Source organism: Pipistrellus hanaki, assembly GCF_964339955.1.
Source record: "Pipistrellus hanaki genome assembly, chromosome: 10".
NCBI lineage: Eukaryota > Metazoa > Chordata > Mammalia > Chiroptera > Vespertilionidae > Pipistrellus > Pipistrellus hanaki.
The window spans coordinates 67103808-67119066 of NC_140512.1; the positions used below are offsets into that span (position 1 = coordinate 67103808).

A 15259-nucleotide genomic window follows, 5' to 3' on the forward strand; every position below is an offset into this window, starting at 1 on the left:
ACAGAGAGGAAGGGAGAGGAATAGAGAGTTAGAAACATTGATGAGAGAGAAACATCTATCAACTGCCTCCTGCACACCTCCTACTGGTGATGTGCCCACAACCAAGGTATGTGCCCTTGACCAGAATCAAACCTGGGACCCTTCAGTCTGCAGGCCGATGCTCTATCCACTGAGCCAAATTGGTTAGGGCAGAAACACCTTTTCTGAAGGCTCATTGGCTAAGCTACCTGTGAACTGCCTCTCACAGTATTCTTGATAACTTGAGTAATAAGAATGCAAGAAGGTGATCTAGGTTTTTCCACCATACTCCTGGAGGAAAAACTAAGGTCTGCTGCTGGAGGGACTAAGAAATTTTATATCCTGACCTAGCCAGTTTGGCTCAGCGGATAGAGCCTCGGCCTGCCAATCTCAGGGTCTGGGTTCAATTCTGATCAAGGGCATGTACTCCTCCTTGGCCAGGGGTCAGGTCAGGCCTCATGCAGGAGGCAACCAATCGAAGTGTCCCTCTCACATTGATGTTTCTCTCTGTCTTTCCCTCTCTCTTCTAAGCTCTCTAAAAATCAATGGAAACATATCCTCAGGTGAGGATAAAAAAAAAAAGAAAGAAATGTCATATCCTATGAAAGACACATCTTGAAAGTGCCTAAAGAAAGTTGTCATTTTTTCATGTTGAAGGGACTGGAGACCGTGTTAATGAGAACACCTTGGCAGCTGTGACAGTGGCAGCAGCAGCGGGGTGATGGGGCTGGTGCCTTCCCCTGATCAGCCCAGTCACCTCCCACAGACGAAGGCCAAACTGGAGCTTAGGCCTGTTCCCCACCAGTAGGACATCTCCTGAGGGCTCTCAGTTTGTGAGAGGAGGCAGGCTTGGCTGAGGGCCCCCCCACTCCCCAGTGCATGAATTTCGTGCACCAGGCCTCTAGTTTATTATATAGTTCAAGACAACAATAACAATAACAATATTATTTTAAGCATTGCTACTTAGATACTATCACCATGTATATATAAACAGTGTGAAAGAAATTATATGCCAGCATATGTCAAAATGGTAAACATTATATCTGAACATATTTGTCTGACTCCAAAGCATAAATTCTTCCCACTATATATATCATTCATTAAACATTTATTGAGCATTTATTATGAGCAAGTATTGTGCAGAAGATATAAAACTTAAAAAAATTATATTTCTTCCTTCAAATGGATCAGTATGGTAATAAGGCATAAAAATACTATTTCAACAAAATGCGTTTCAAACAGAAATACGCAAAGGAAGTTAGAGAGCACATAGAAAAGAAACCTAATCCATTTGGGAAACCCTAAAACAAGCATGTCAAACTCAAAGGCTAACGTCGTGGTCTTAGCCTCTATAGCAGCAGTTCTCAACCTGTGTGTCGTGACTCACAGGTTGAGAACCACTAGCAGGGTCGCCTAAGACTATCAGAAAACACAGATATTTACATTACGATTCATAACAGTAGCAAAATTACAGTTATGAAGTAGTAACAAAAATAATTTTATGGTTGGGGTCACCATAACATGAGGAACTGTATTAAAGGGTCGAGGCATTAAAAAGGTTGACAATCACTGTTTTAGAGCTTCTCCTACAAAATAAGCCATCAAAAGTAGTAATTAATTTGATGGAGTCTTCTCATTTACATCTTATAATCTTTCAACTATGTTCTTAAACTAATAATTCTAGTTTTACTACAATCCTGGTTAATATTCAGTTTGTTCGTGTTTCTCTGAAAGCAGGGAACCCATAAGAGAACACTATATTGCTAGGCATGACTCACACTGGAAAGAGCAGAGCAGAACTTTCCCTTTGTATTCTAGATTCTAAACATCTATTCCTGCAGCCCAAGATTACACTCACTGTTTTCATGGCTGTGTCACACAAATTAATTCAAAATGAACTTTATGTTGACTGAAACTTTAGAGTCTTAGTTGTTAATTTATTCAATAAATATTTGTGAAATGATATTACAACTATAGTATAATACTAGCAATAATATGAGAAATCAGTGAGTTAAAAACTGAAAGAGGTAAGACGCTTTATCCAGCCATAGCTATGTGGCAACAACACTTGTTAGAGCTACCCAATTTTCAGACAATGTTAACTGTCTCGCTAATTGCTGGTCTCAGTTCCAAAGCATATGGATGGGTCTTTAGCCAGCAATTTAGAACACCAGCACTCCAGGTTACCCAGCTACCTTTCAAATACCTACTTGGAGAAGAAAGGTTTAAGAAAGATATGTCAAAGGCCTTATAAATTCAATCCTTGGATTTGGAGATTATTGTGCTAGGTGAAATAAGCCAGTCGGAGAAAGACAAGCACCACATGATCTCACTTATACTAGTAGGTGGAGCCTATAAACAAAATACACTGACAAACAAAGCCAGAGGCACGACTGACAGCTTTCAAAGGGGAGGAGAATGGGGATACTGGTTGAAAGAAGGTGAAGTGGTTGGCCTAAGACCATGTATGCATAGAACCTTGAACACAGACAATAGTATGTTGATGGCCAGAGGGGGCGGAGCGAGGGCTGGGTGGAGATGGGCAAAGGGGAGAAACTGGGATTTTCCTTAATAGTGTCAATAATAAAAATGAAGTTATAAAAAAAAAAAAAAGGTCACCTTCAGTGAGATGCATTTAATATTTTGTCCTCTTCTTTAACAGAAGGTTGTTCTAAGAAGCAATCATGTAAAATTCATATCGGAATTTGTTCATTTTGTTATCAGAATCCTTTTCACTGATAGGAAAAGGATTTCTTTTTTCCTCTCAGTAATGAGATGTTTCTACAGTTCTAAATAAGTAAACCATCAAAATAGTTTTAAACTTTTTTAAAAAGTTAAGTTTTAGAGAGAGAAAGGTGAGTCTGTAAGAAATAACAAGAAAATATGTTATTTGATACACGAACTAATACCAACAAACCTTTGTATTTTCTACTTCAGCAATGGCTGAAAGGGGATCCATGAGAGCGAGACGGATCATTCTACGTGGGTCTTATTAAATGCATATTATTCATTAAATTAACATTGTTATTCAGTTGCCCCTATGTTCCCCCTTCCCAATAATCAGCCCCCAAAACTTACTTTTCCCAATGACAAAAGTTCCAAGATCTGATGAACCTAAGAACTACCTGGACAACTTGTTTTAAAATTTTGCATTTTTAAATAAATTCCCCATGTAACTGGGATGCAAGTAAATCACAGAACACATTCTGAGAACATTCTTCCTGGATCGCCATTAGGATCATTTAAATCAACTCTGTCACTCATCCCTGGGCTCTCTACTGACTCTCCAGTTTGTCAGTAGACCATAGGTAGATAAGGTATCTTACTAAGACCCTGCTAAAGCAGAGCAAATGAAAGAATTATGTCCCTGCTCTTATATAGCATGCCACATTCGCTTTATTACATTCTAGTGTTGGTAGTCAAGCTCACAAAGGCAGTGCTTCACTTTGACTGTCAGATTGAGGTCAGCTACTTCTTTTGACTCTCCTGAGAAATGAGAGTTCAAAATTCATTGAAATGGATCCAAATCATAATCAGATGTAACTATAAAGAGCATTATAAGGGACTGTTTCTCAATTGAACCAGTTGCAATCATTTTTCAAATATCACCTATTCCACTTTTAAAATCAACAACTTTCCTTTGAATAGAAAAATCTGGCAACCTCCTTGGGTAAAATTATTCTTCCAGAATGTAAGATTTTTTTATCATATTTTAAATTATTTATAAATATTTTTAATTCAAACAACACCTTTTTTAGAGTATCTATATAATGGACTAAGGGAATGGGTTATAAATAATCAAAATATTACTGGCAGGAATAAAGAAACTTTATTGCTGTTCCCCAGCTTACCATTTTATAGGTAAATAAATCATTTCATGACACAGAAAATGATGTTATACCAGAAAGTTCTCTACTTAGAATATCTATATGATTTATCATAAGAAATAGATTTAAAAACTTGAAGTACTAATCACTGACAATATATCAACTGAAAATTCTCCATAAATGTCTGTATAAAAGGCTCAGCTATTCAAAGTTTCAAAGATCAATTTAAAAGTCACCCCTTCTTAGGTACTGATTATCTACAAAAACTATAGCTCTCTATATTCTATCATGTCTAAATTGGCTCTAAATAAAAAGCATTATCAAGTGGACAAGTTGACATGGCTAAAGCAGAAATTCAAGGTCTGAAAAATGAATGATTTTAATCAGAAAATGGCCAGATAAAAATCAAGCTAAGACAAGTTAGGGAATGATTCCTTCTCTATTTTAAATTTCTAGCTGGTATGTTTTTAATTTTATAAATGTCATGCTCTGTTAGCAGCTTTTAATTATAATGAGCACCTGATATACAAAGGAACTGATATTTCCTTATAAACTGCATATACTAAATTGTTAATATTTTTGTGGTGACTAGTTTAAGTTTCTGACCTCTAAGCAAAGATTTTCAAAAGGCCCTTCTGACTTCCTTTTTAAATTTTGTGTATTATATGGACTCAGTGACAGTTGAAATTTGCCAACAGGTCACAATCTATGTCCTTTGCCATGTGACATCTATGCCCATCAGTCAGTTATTTGACATGTAATAGCTGTACTTCTAAGCCAGGGTCAGACATACTTTCATTATTTTTGAAAGAACACGTTTTGTACATATTTAATATATTTATCAAGTATAGGTTAACATCAGTTGACAAATTAGTGAATACAGGCAATCACTCATCCACCAAAAGAGGGCCTGGAGGAAAGTATATAAACACCAACAAATGTTCACCATTATTAAGTTTTCCAAGCAGCTTATTTTAAAAATAAAAAAATAATGGTATTTGATCCTGTGGGAATAATTCATATAAAAGTATATGGACAATGATTAAGAATATAGACTCTGTCAGATTTCCTGGGTTCATATCCTGACTCCACCACTCATTTGGTATATAACTTTGAGTAAATTACTTAATTATGCCTCATGTTCCTCATATATAACAGAAGATGATAATAGTATCTGTTTCACTGGATTATTTTGAGGAGTAAAGGAACTTATATTAATGTGTAGAATAGTTCCTGGAACATATTAATCACTGTTTAAGTGTTTGTTTAATATAAATCGATCAATCGGTCTTACCCTATACATTCTGAAATCATGTTTGTTAAGAAATGTTTTCCATAATAAATATTTGTTCACCTTCCCATGAGGCAAGATTATCCTGACTTGAGATTTCCTTGTGCAGCACCTAAGTATTTCCTGATCAGCTAGTTTCATGTCTCTGAGAGTCCTATATACTGACCATATTATGCATTTTACCTGCCTCTTCATGTAATCTGCATTGGGAATCTTGCAGTTTGGTGATTTTCTCACTACAGAAGAGAAAATTCAAGCTTCGTGAACTTAGATGATTTTCATAAATTAACAAAGTTAGTAAAAGAGCTGAATTTTGGGCCAAGTGATGACATCTCTACAGACAATGTTCTTTATCAGTCTATTACCATAGATAAAGTACCATATATGACATAATGTTACAACTTTTCAAAACTATAAATTTGTTCCATCCAAGCATTCTTAACTTGTTCCTGGAATCTTAGCAATACAAGAGTATTTGAATCTCTTATTGCCTGTGGGAGAGGTTCCTCTACAACCCTGGACCACATGCTTGTGAATGTGCTTGATTCCCAGATTACTGAGGTTCATTGGTAGAAGTTCATTGGTAGAAGCCATATCTGCAATGGGCTCTAAATGGTGCCTGAAGCCATGTCAAAGATGACGTTTTGCATCTTTCCCACACACCTCTACGAAATGCTGGCACCAGTGTTTTATCTCAGCAGGTGTTTTTTTTCTACAAAAGTTAAATAGCTCTAGAAATGTGACTTATCCCATCCTATTAATCTAATGATTACTTAGCTGTGATGTAATCATCTCAGTGGTGCATGTCCTATTCTTGAAGGGAAATGCTGACTAACTCTAGGCTGGTCTTTTCCAATTGTGGAGCTCCAGTAAAATGTCTCCACTCACTTGACTTGGCTCACTTGTCTGGGTTTTGTGAATTCTCTGACACACACCAGTCACTGCAAAAATCCTGATGTCTGCCTATCTTGCCTCCTCTGATGAATCCCAGAAGTGCCTTCCTTCGGGGCCTAGCAATGACCCACTTTTAATGGTTATAAAACAAGCAGGAGCCACTTCTCTGAAAACATTTACTGGTAACTGACTTGTAACTAACTGAAGTAATGTTCTGTTTCTGATTATTGTTGTTTACCAGTGATCTCTATTTAAGTAAAGAAGGGTGTAGTTTAAGGTCATCTTAAATTGTAACATTAAATTCTAGACTCAATAACTTTAGACTCATTACACCATTTGCTTTATTAAAAATAATGTTTATCCTCTTCATACAGTGGACAGACTGAAGCCAAGGAGGTAAGGTAAAAAAAATAAGAACTCAATAGCAACCTGCAGAAGCATTCAGACTGCAGGGGAAGGGGTGAAACGTGGCATTGCTTCAGAAGAACAGTAGATCTTGTTGCTACCAGAGATGTTCTCAAGCAGAACTTGTAGGTGGCAGATGCACAGCACAAAAGAAGCTGCTCATCTGTCTAGCACTGCTAAGGAAATAACTGTCATTTTTAGAAAAGGGATTACACATGTGCAACATAGCAATTATTGTCGGGAGGTCAGTGATTTAAACAAAATATCTAAAACTGAGTTACATATAAAAAATCATTGTTCATTAAGATGGTTTGCAGGCACAATAGAAAGCAAATTCAGGTAGAAAAGAGTGGAGGAGCCCAGCCTGTATTGCTCAGTGGTTGAGTGTTGACCTATGAACCAGGAGGTCATGATTCAACTACTGGTCAAGACACATGCCCAAGTTGTAGGCTCGATCCCCAGTAGGGGGCATTCAGAAGACAGCTGGTCAATAATTTTCTCTCGTCACTGATGTTTCTATCTTTTCCTCTCACTTCCTCTCTGAAATAGATATATATTTAAAAACAAAGAGTGGAGGAGACCATTATATTCATTGTATTCCTGAAATTCATCCTTGACAGTACATCACTTAATACTAATAATCCCTAGTGTGACATTGTCAGCTACAATATACATCATAAACTATAGAAAACTATATGACTTTTGACTTCTAAGTCAAAGACAAAGTTTGAAAAGAAACAAACATTGCTTTTTAGAAGCTGTCAAATTGGAGTTCTTTCAACTATGGAATAAAGCAAATGAATTCTAAGTAAGGGTTATGAAAAAAATGTTTATCCTCTTCAGACAGTGGAAGGACTAAAGTCAAGGAGGTAAGGAAAAAGTCTTCATATCATATTAAACACCATCTCAAGTACCATCTCTTAGGAGTAATAAAAAAGTAATTAAAAAATAAAAGCTCTACAATTAATTCTCTCATAAAAATCTATCAATCTATTCCTCTGAGTCCATAGTCTTAATTCCTATAATTTTTTTAGCAACACTTCTAACACTGCCTTTTCCTTTGCTGCAATTTATGGGAAAAGAAGTGGTTACAAATTAGCTGTTATAATCCTATCTAATAAAGAGAGAATATGCAAAATTGACCATCATGCAGTGACACCCACAGCCAATCAGGAGGTAACATGCAAATTAATTTGACAAAGATGGTGGCAACTGAAGACCAGATACTTGCGTCCTTGCCCCAGCCACTCTGGACCTGTGGGAGATGAAGAAGTTGCAGGAGACAGAGAAGCCAGGCGCCAGTGCCTGAGGCTGGCTATGGCCCAGGAGATGAAGAAGCCAGCTGCCTTGTGATCCCAGGCTGCAGCCAACCGGAGAAGCCGCCTGCCCCACATCTGCCCAACCCACTTCCTGTGGGAGACAGAGAATCTGGGCACCAGTGCCCGAGGCTGGCTGTGGCTGAAGAAGCCACCCACACTGCATCCCAGGGGAGATGGAGAAGCCACCCACCTGTGGTCCAGGCATCTGGGGCTGGCTGCAGCCCAGGAGACAGAGAAGCCACCCACCCAAAGGTCTTAGGCCGTAGCCACCCGGAGAAGCTGCCAGCCCTGTGGGCCCAGGAGATAGGTTCCCTCTTCTCCCACTGCAGTCATTACTCCGATATTCCCCTTCTGAATTTCTCTCTGCTACCGAGACCCAACTCCACTTTTCATATGAAGGATAGGAAACAGAGAGGCCAGTGTTAAAAGCTTATATTTTTAAGCAGATAAAGTTGGTACTTAAACATATAAATAAAAAACTAGAGTCCTTAAGGTAACAAAGGCTAGAAAGAGAGGGGACAGGGGCAGGGCAAGATATATTATATCCAGCAATCCATGTGGGGACTGAAAACTTTGCAATGATGACAATTAGTGAAGATATGAATCAACTGAAATTGACAGGGACAATTCTTCGGACATCCCCCAAGGGCTCCTGGACTGCAAGAGGGTGCAGGCCGGGCTGAGGAACACCCGCCCTCTTCCCTTCCCCCAGTTAGAAATATAATTAAAAAGAAATTAAGAGTGTTCGTTTCTTTGTTGGTTTTTGTTGTAGTGGTCCTAGAGTTCATTCCAGCTAATTTTTTTTTCTTGAAGCTATTCACCCATACCTAGACACTTTCAAAAATATTTTCAAACCTCCAGACCCAATATGATTAATCAGTGATGTGACACTAGCTGAATGGAGAATATGTTTTATTTTTTAAAATATATATTTTATTGATTTTTTTACAGAGAGGAAAAGAGAGGGATAGAGAGTTAGAAACATCAATGAGAGAGAATCATCAATCAGCTGCCTCTTGCACACCCCCTACTGGGGATGTGCCCACAACCAAGGTACATGCTCTTGACCAGAATCGAACCTGGAACCTTTCAGTCCACAGGCTGACACTCTATTCACTGAGCTAAACCGGTTTCAGCAAGAATATGTTTTAAACTTAAGCATAACCACCATTGGGTATAAAATAACTAAATAGTAAAATCCAATTAAGGCAACATCTAGATGACTTTCTGAACCACATCCAGCACAGCCAGTGGTGAACCTCAGGAGGGGCGGGGAAGAATTAAAGAAAACAGACAAGAGAATATAGTTGGGGCCAGGTGGATCACTGCACCTGGATGAGGACACAGTGACCCCGCCTGTAAGCCGAATCTTTATTTTATAGTCAGATCACACAAAGCAAAACAAGAGACTGGTCAAGATATTTGCAATGTCCTTGCGAGTTTCAAATCTATAATATTTCTTTCCTGTTGTTGCAATTCTCTAAACTCTATCAAGCACTGTTTTGGCAGCACTTGCTGTACCTCTCACAACCCACATCTCTCAACTACCTAGGACTATAATGTCAGACTATAAGTTCAAGCTTACATACAACCATAGCCTTTGGCTATAATTGTGCTGGGAGGGCTTTGCCCTCCAAACTGGGAATTGTATGTGCCCTCTTGTCAGTCTGAGGCTTAATCCTGTCCAAAAGCTGTAGCCACTCTCCACAATTTTCCACCAAAACTACTTCAGCCAGCAGAGGAGGGAAGTTGGGAGTAAACAGGCTGGCAGGGGAGTAGTTAGACATCAATCAGGCTGGCCTGGGAGTGGTTAGGGGGCGATCATGCTGGCGGGCAGAAGCGGTTAGGGGCAATCAGGAAGGCAGGCAGGCGAGCAGTTGGGAGCGAGCAGTCCTGGATTGTGAGATGGATGTCTAACTGTCCGTTTAGGGCAGTTAACTGCCGGCCTGGTGACCCCTAACTGCCCTCCCCTTCTGGCCATCTTGTGGTGGCCATCTGTGGCAGGATCTTTGACCACATAAGGGAAGCTATCTTGTGTGCTGGAGTGATGGTCAATCTGCATATTATTCTTTTATTAGATAGGATAGAGGCCTAGTGCATGGGTGGGGGCCAGCTGGTTTACCCTGAAATTTGTCCCAGATCAGGATGGGGGTTCCCTTGGGGCATGGGGCTGCCTCGGTGAGGGGCCTGTGGTGGTTTTCAGGCCAGCCACACCTCCGGCAACCCAAGTGGAGGCCCTGATATCTGGAATTTATTTATCTTCTTTAATTGAAACTTTGTAGCCTGGGGCGGAGCCAGGCTCATGCTTTGTAGCCTCATGTCACTCCGTGGCAGCAGCCAATTTTGTTGGAATTTATGTATATTATACATAATGGACAGTCAGACATCCCTCAAGGGGTCCCAGATTGGAAAGGGCGCCGGCTGGGCTGAGGAACACCCTCCCCCCCCTCGCCCTGGCCACCCCCCCCCTCCCCCCCCCCCCCCCCCCCCCGCCATGCACAAATTTCGTGAACCGGGCCTCTACTTTTAAAATAATCCCTGTGCAAACTTCTGCCACTCTTTTTTCAGATGGGGCCAGGTTATGAATTAATCTCTTAATAATGTTTGGGGGGTGGGGGGAGACATTTTACCAGCTACAGACTTTATGAACTTAAAACCAGATCATTATCTTCAGTATTAACACATCTAGAAACAACCCTGTAATGACACTAATTTTAAAGTAGTCTCTGCTGACTGAAATAAACATAGGGGGGGAAATAAATCCCCAAAATGATCAAGCTAGAATATAAGAGAATCTTTTGGAAGCCATAGAAAATAGCTCCTATTTCAAATACACTTGATTAAAAATATACAAATCTAAAAGTAGATAAAGCAAATGAGGTAAAGACAGAACTTGTTAAAATAATCAAGTTTTGAGAAGCAATGCAGACAGTGAAGGGACAGAGGTCTCGAGGTCTGGGCAGTTCTTACTAAATGCTATTCTTAGATGCAACTGTAAGCAGGATAAGCTTGACAGGAACTCAGCCCATCAATGTAGCCAACTGCACAGAAGAAATCAGCATGTAATTGACCACATAGCGTATATAAGCAATGGCTAAGCCTCCCTTCTGGGAGACAAAGATCTGGGTGTGAATCCCTTCTCCGTTACCTGTTGCAATTTAAAAAACAAACAAACAAAAAATAAAAAACTAACAAACCAAAACAACGGCTTTGCATTAACCATGTCTGGTTCTTGTCTAGAGCACCCCAAACAGCAAACCCCTTGAGTTTGGTAGCAACGTTATTGTGTAGCTAACCTCAGACTTTCAATATGCAAGAGACCGTGGTTTGGCACTTCTTTCTCTCATAAAATCTTGTTGGCACACTTATTATTAATAAATAATAAGTAATTATTTATTATTAATTTATTAATAATAATTTATTATTATTGGCCCACCCTTATGAGCCAGCCCTTTCTGAAGTGTGTGGAGGTAGGAATATGGTACAAGATGATGTGCTCCTAGTGTCTATGGACGTTAACTGAGGGTGCTGCTGCCCTGAGCGCCTGGCTTTCAGACAGGGCAAGGTGACTGCCTCCTAACCCACAGCTTGGGTAACTTACACTCTGAGGGTGTCACTTGGATGGGGCGTCAGTAAATTAGTTAGGAAGACTGGGTGACTGAGAGGTACCATGAGGCCTCCACGCAGAAAGGGTCATCACTTACATATATAGTTCATTCTTAGGATTTCAACCCGGTGGAAGCCGCCAGTTTAAAAGTAGAGGAAACAGATGGCTCTGCACGGGGACTTCCTCCGGCTGTTGCCTTCACTGCAGTGGGCAGGCGGAAACAACCACTGCCGTCCTGTTCCGTCCCTGCTTTTATTTATTTATTTTTAATATATTTTATTGATTTTTTACAGAGAGAAAGAGAGAGGGAGAGAGAGTTAGAAACATCGACGAGAGAGAAACATCTTCCAGCTGCCTCCTGCACACCCTCTACTGGGATGTGCCTGCAACCAAGGTACATGCCCTTGACCGGAATCGAACCTGGGACCTTCCAGTCCGCAGGCCGCACTCTATTCACTGAGCCAAACCGGTTTCGGCCCGTTCCTACTTTTAAGCAGCTTCCCTACAAACACACCAGGTCACGTTACGGGTAAAGCACTGGGGCGTGTGGGGGGGGTAAACCCCAGGAAACTCGCTCCCTCCCTCCCAGCGGAGGATAGCCAGCCCCTCTCCGTAGCCAGGGGGCGGGCGCCTGGTGCATCCTGGGAGTCGCGGCCGCGGGGATTGTGGGAAATGTAGTTCTGCCGCGCCGCCCGCCGCGCCTTCCTGTTCATGGCTGCTTCCTGGAAGGTAACGTGAGCATTCTCTCCAAAGGATCCTTGCATTTCCCCACCGTGTTTGTAAAACGGGGCACAGCTACCCCCTGCCGGGCCCAGGCAGGGCTTCTTCTTCTTCTTTTTTTTTTTTTTTTTTTTTTTTTTAAGTAATATTCATTCCTGGAACGCGTTTGTCTGTCGCTTCGATTTATTTTTAGTTTTTCCTGAATGGGCGAACTAACCAACCTTAAGTCCAACTAACTAACCTTAATTTTACATTCTACCCGCGCTTGCACGAACTGTTCTCTCTGGTTTGTTCATTCTCTCTACGCTTTCCTCCCCCTTCCGTACAGCCGCCCTGCTCTGCAATGACTGTAGCTGCCCCCTTAAAGTAACCATTAATAATAATAATAATAATAATAATAATAATAACTAATAATAATAATAATAAAGAATAATTTTAAAAATTTTCCCCATCTTCTGATAGTAGGCTCTGTCACGTGGAGCCCCTTAGCCTCCGCATTCCGAACTCCAGGAAGGGAATATTTCAAGTCAGAGAGAGCCACACCTACATCGTTTCTCTGGTAAGTCTTACTCCCCACAACAGCAGGGTTTTATGTTGTGTGACTTGTACCAGATTTGTCTGCGTTCCCTGGATGGGAGAACCCATTTGAAAATGTAATTTTTACTACCTAGGATATTTGACATTTCCAAGGGAGTGTTTTGTGCATGTTCAGTTTGCTCTTAATTGTGTTCTTAATTGGTTGATTCACACTGCGTTGGCATGCTTAGTATGGAGAAGCGCTGGAGTTGGTTATCAGAAGGGAGATGAGCCTCAAGAGATCATCTTTAAGGACCTTTCACTTCCCTTTGTTTTTTGTTTTTTGGTTGTTTTTTTTAATGGAAGAATGAGAATGTGTGTCTGAAATTAAACTTAAAATGCTATGTTTGTCATGTGTTCATACTGTCATTTAAAAGGGTAGGGATTTTAATGGTTTCTTTTTGTTTCCATGTTTAATTTCTAGAAACCTTCTGCACCCAAGAGCCAGCCATCTCAAGGTCCCACCACCATGGCCTCAGCCCCAGCACAGCTGTTCCTGGCCCTCCTCTCACTGCTGCTGGAGCTGCCTGCTGTGGAAGCGGTAGAAGCGGGAGACGCAATCGCGCTCCTCGTAGGCGTGGTGGTCTGCATCACAGGCATCTGTGCGTGCCTGGGGGTGTACGCGCGGAAGAGAAATGGCGAGGTGTGACTTCCAAGGGCCGCCGTAGTCACGCCTTGCCCTGAAAACATGGGAGCTGCTCAGGTTAAAAACTGAGCTTTGGTGTCCGAAAGTTCCCAAGAAACAAACAGTACATAGGGTAATTTTACATTCTTAGGTTTCCCTATAAATGGGGATAAATTGGTAGATGTTAAATGGGAAAAAAATCTTTTTTCACAACAAATAATGCTATGAAACATGCAGTCTCTAGTTGCTAGTTAGAAAGAGGGTCAAAGAAGTAAGATGGCTGAAATTGGCATAAGTAATATTTAGTAATCTCAAAAATTCTCAAAGCACATGAAATTGGAAGAAGGAAACTCCTGCCCGGAATCCTAGGAAGTAGCCACTATTCTGTTGTAATTACTGCCTCCTGCATTACTGAGGAGTCTTTTCTCTATGTTTTTTTTTATATTTTTGTTTTGTTATCTCCAAGTTAATATTGTACTTAGATATTTGATATTAAATATAGTCGGTCAAACTTGAAATTTTTATTTCTTTGGGGGGAAAGTAGTTAAAAACTGTATTAGTGTATCTAGCATTGAAATGGAGAAAAGATTTGATGTAAAAAAAAATACTTTGTATTGACATTAAAATAGGGAAGAGATTTAATGTAAAAAAATAAAAGCCTTTATATTAAATGGCTAACAAAATCTTGGTGAGAAATAGTACCCTATATCATAAAGATGTAATATGCAAATGGTCAGTACATAACGACCCACTGTTAAGGACCAGATCACTGGAAGAGCTACAGGAGTGAGTGGGGCAGCAAGCTATGAGAGGCTCAGGAGGGAGCTACAGGAGGGTGGGGCAGCAGGTGGAGAGCTGGAGGGTGGCAGGGAGCTACCGGTGCACAGATTCCTGTGCAGGGCTACTAGTATTAAATATAAACCCATTATAAGTTAACGTACAGTGTGTGTTTTTTTAAATATACTTTTGTTGATTTCAGAGAGGAAGGGAGAGGGAGAGAGAAACATCAATGATGAGAGAATCATTAATTGGCTGCCTCCTGCATACCCACACCTGGAATCGAACCCGCAACCTGAATTGAACATTCCTGGTTCATAGGTTGGTGCTCAACCACAGAGCCATGCTGGCTGGGCATGGTGTCTATTTTTGTTTATAGAGATACAATCAGTGAAAAACTAGAAATGCGCATAATCAAGCTAGGAGAGGTTGTTGGGAGAATCCACGGATACAGAAGGAAACTATACTGGCTTATACTGATTTACACACCAGCTCAGTGATCTTGCTACTTTCCCAAACCATCATTATTACCTGGGGACTTGTTAGAAATACGGAACCTCGGGCCTCCTCCAGACCAGTTAGATCAGAATCTCCTTGTTTCAGAGCCCAAGATAACTTGTGTGCACATTTACATTTTAAGAAGATGGATCCAACCTGTTTGTGTCCACAAATTGCCCAATGCACTTGACAAAACTGCATTCCCAGGTTTCTCTCGCGGTTGTGTCGGAGTCATTGTAGGCTGAAGCCTGGAATTCTATGTTTAACAAGTGCACGCAGTGATGCCTTTGACTCTGTAGCTGCACCAGTATAGAATAATCTGAGTAAATCAAACTGCTTTCCTTCTTATTGGAAGCAGGTAGTCAAGTTTTTCCTAAAATAATGCATTATCTAATCCCCAGCTCTCCAGGTGATAGTGGAAGCCCTAATTTTGGTCAGAAAACCAGCAGCAACCTTAAGATTCTGTTTACAGGGCATTTCTGCAGGTGTTAGCTGACCTGGCTAATGAGGGGTTTGCTGGCGGGTATCAGGAGTGAGGGACAGATACACTACAAAGACATAAAAACCAAATGTTTCTGTTTTTGTCGTAGCTGTTTTTTGTTTTTTCAACAGAGAAAGCACTAATATGTTTTATTCAAATAAATTGGCAGGTACGTATCATGTAATTATAAAATTTGATTTTATGTGCCTTTTTTTTTTTTT

General features: G+C 40.5%; 1 protein-coding gene across 3 annotated transcripts; it reads left to right on the forward strand.

Moving 5' to 3' along the window:
- The first annotated feature begins 11995 nt into the window (after positions 1 to 11995).
- On the forward strand, positions 11996 to 13965 carry SMIM30 (small integral membrane protein 30). Of its 3 annotated transcripts, none has more exons than XM_084897259.1 (3): positions 11996 to 12090; positions 12544 to 12640; positions 13082 to 13965. In XM_084897259.1, the coding sequence occupies exon 3, from the start codon at positions 13127 to 13129 to the stop codon at positions 13304 to 13306; it is 180 nt and encodes a 59-aa protein (XP_084753385.1). In that variant the 5' UTR covers positions 11996 to 12090; positions 12544 to 12640; positions 13082 to 13126; the 3' UTR covers positions 13307 to 13965. The 3 variants fall into 3 exon arrangements, with proteins under 3 accessions (XP_084753385.1, XP_084753383.1, XP_084753384.1); XM_084897257.1 differs by having other exon boundaries at positions 12026 to 12090; positions 12547 to 12640; XM_084897258.1 differs by having other exon boundaries at positions 12055 to 12090; positions 13100 to 13965.
- The last annotated feature ends 1294 nt before the right edge of the window (positions 13966 to 15259 follow it).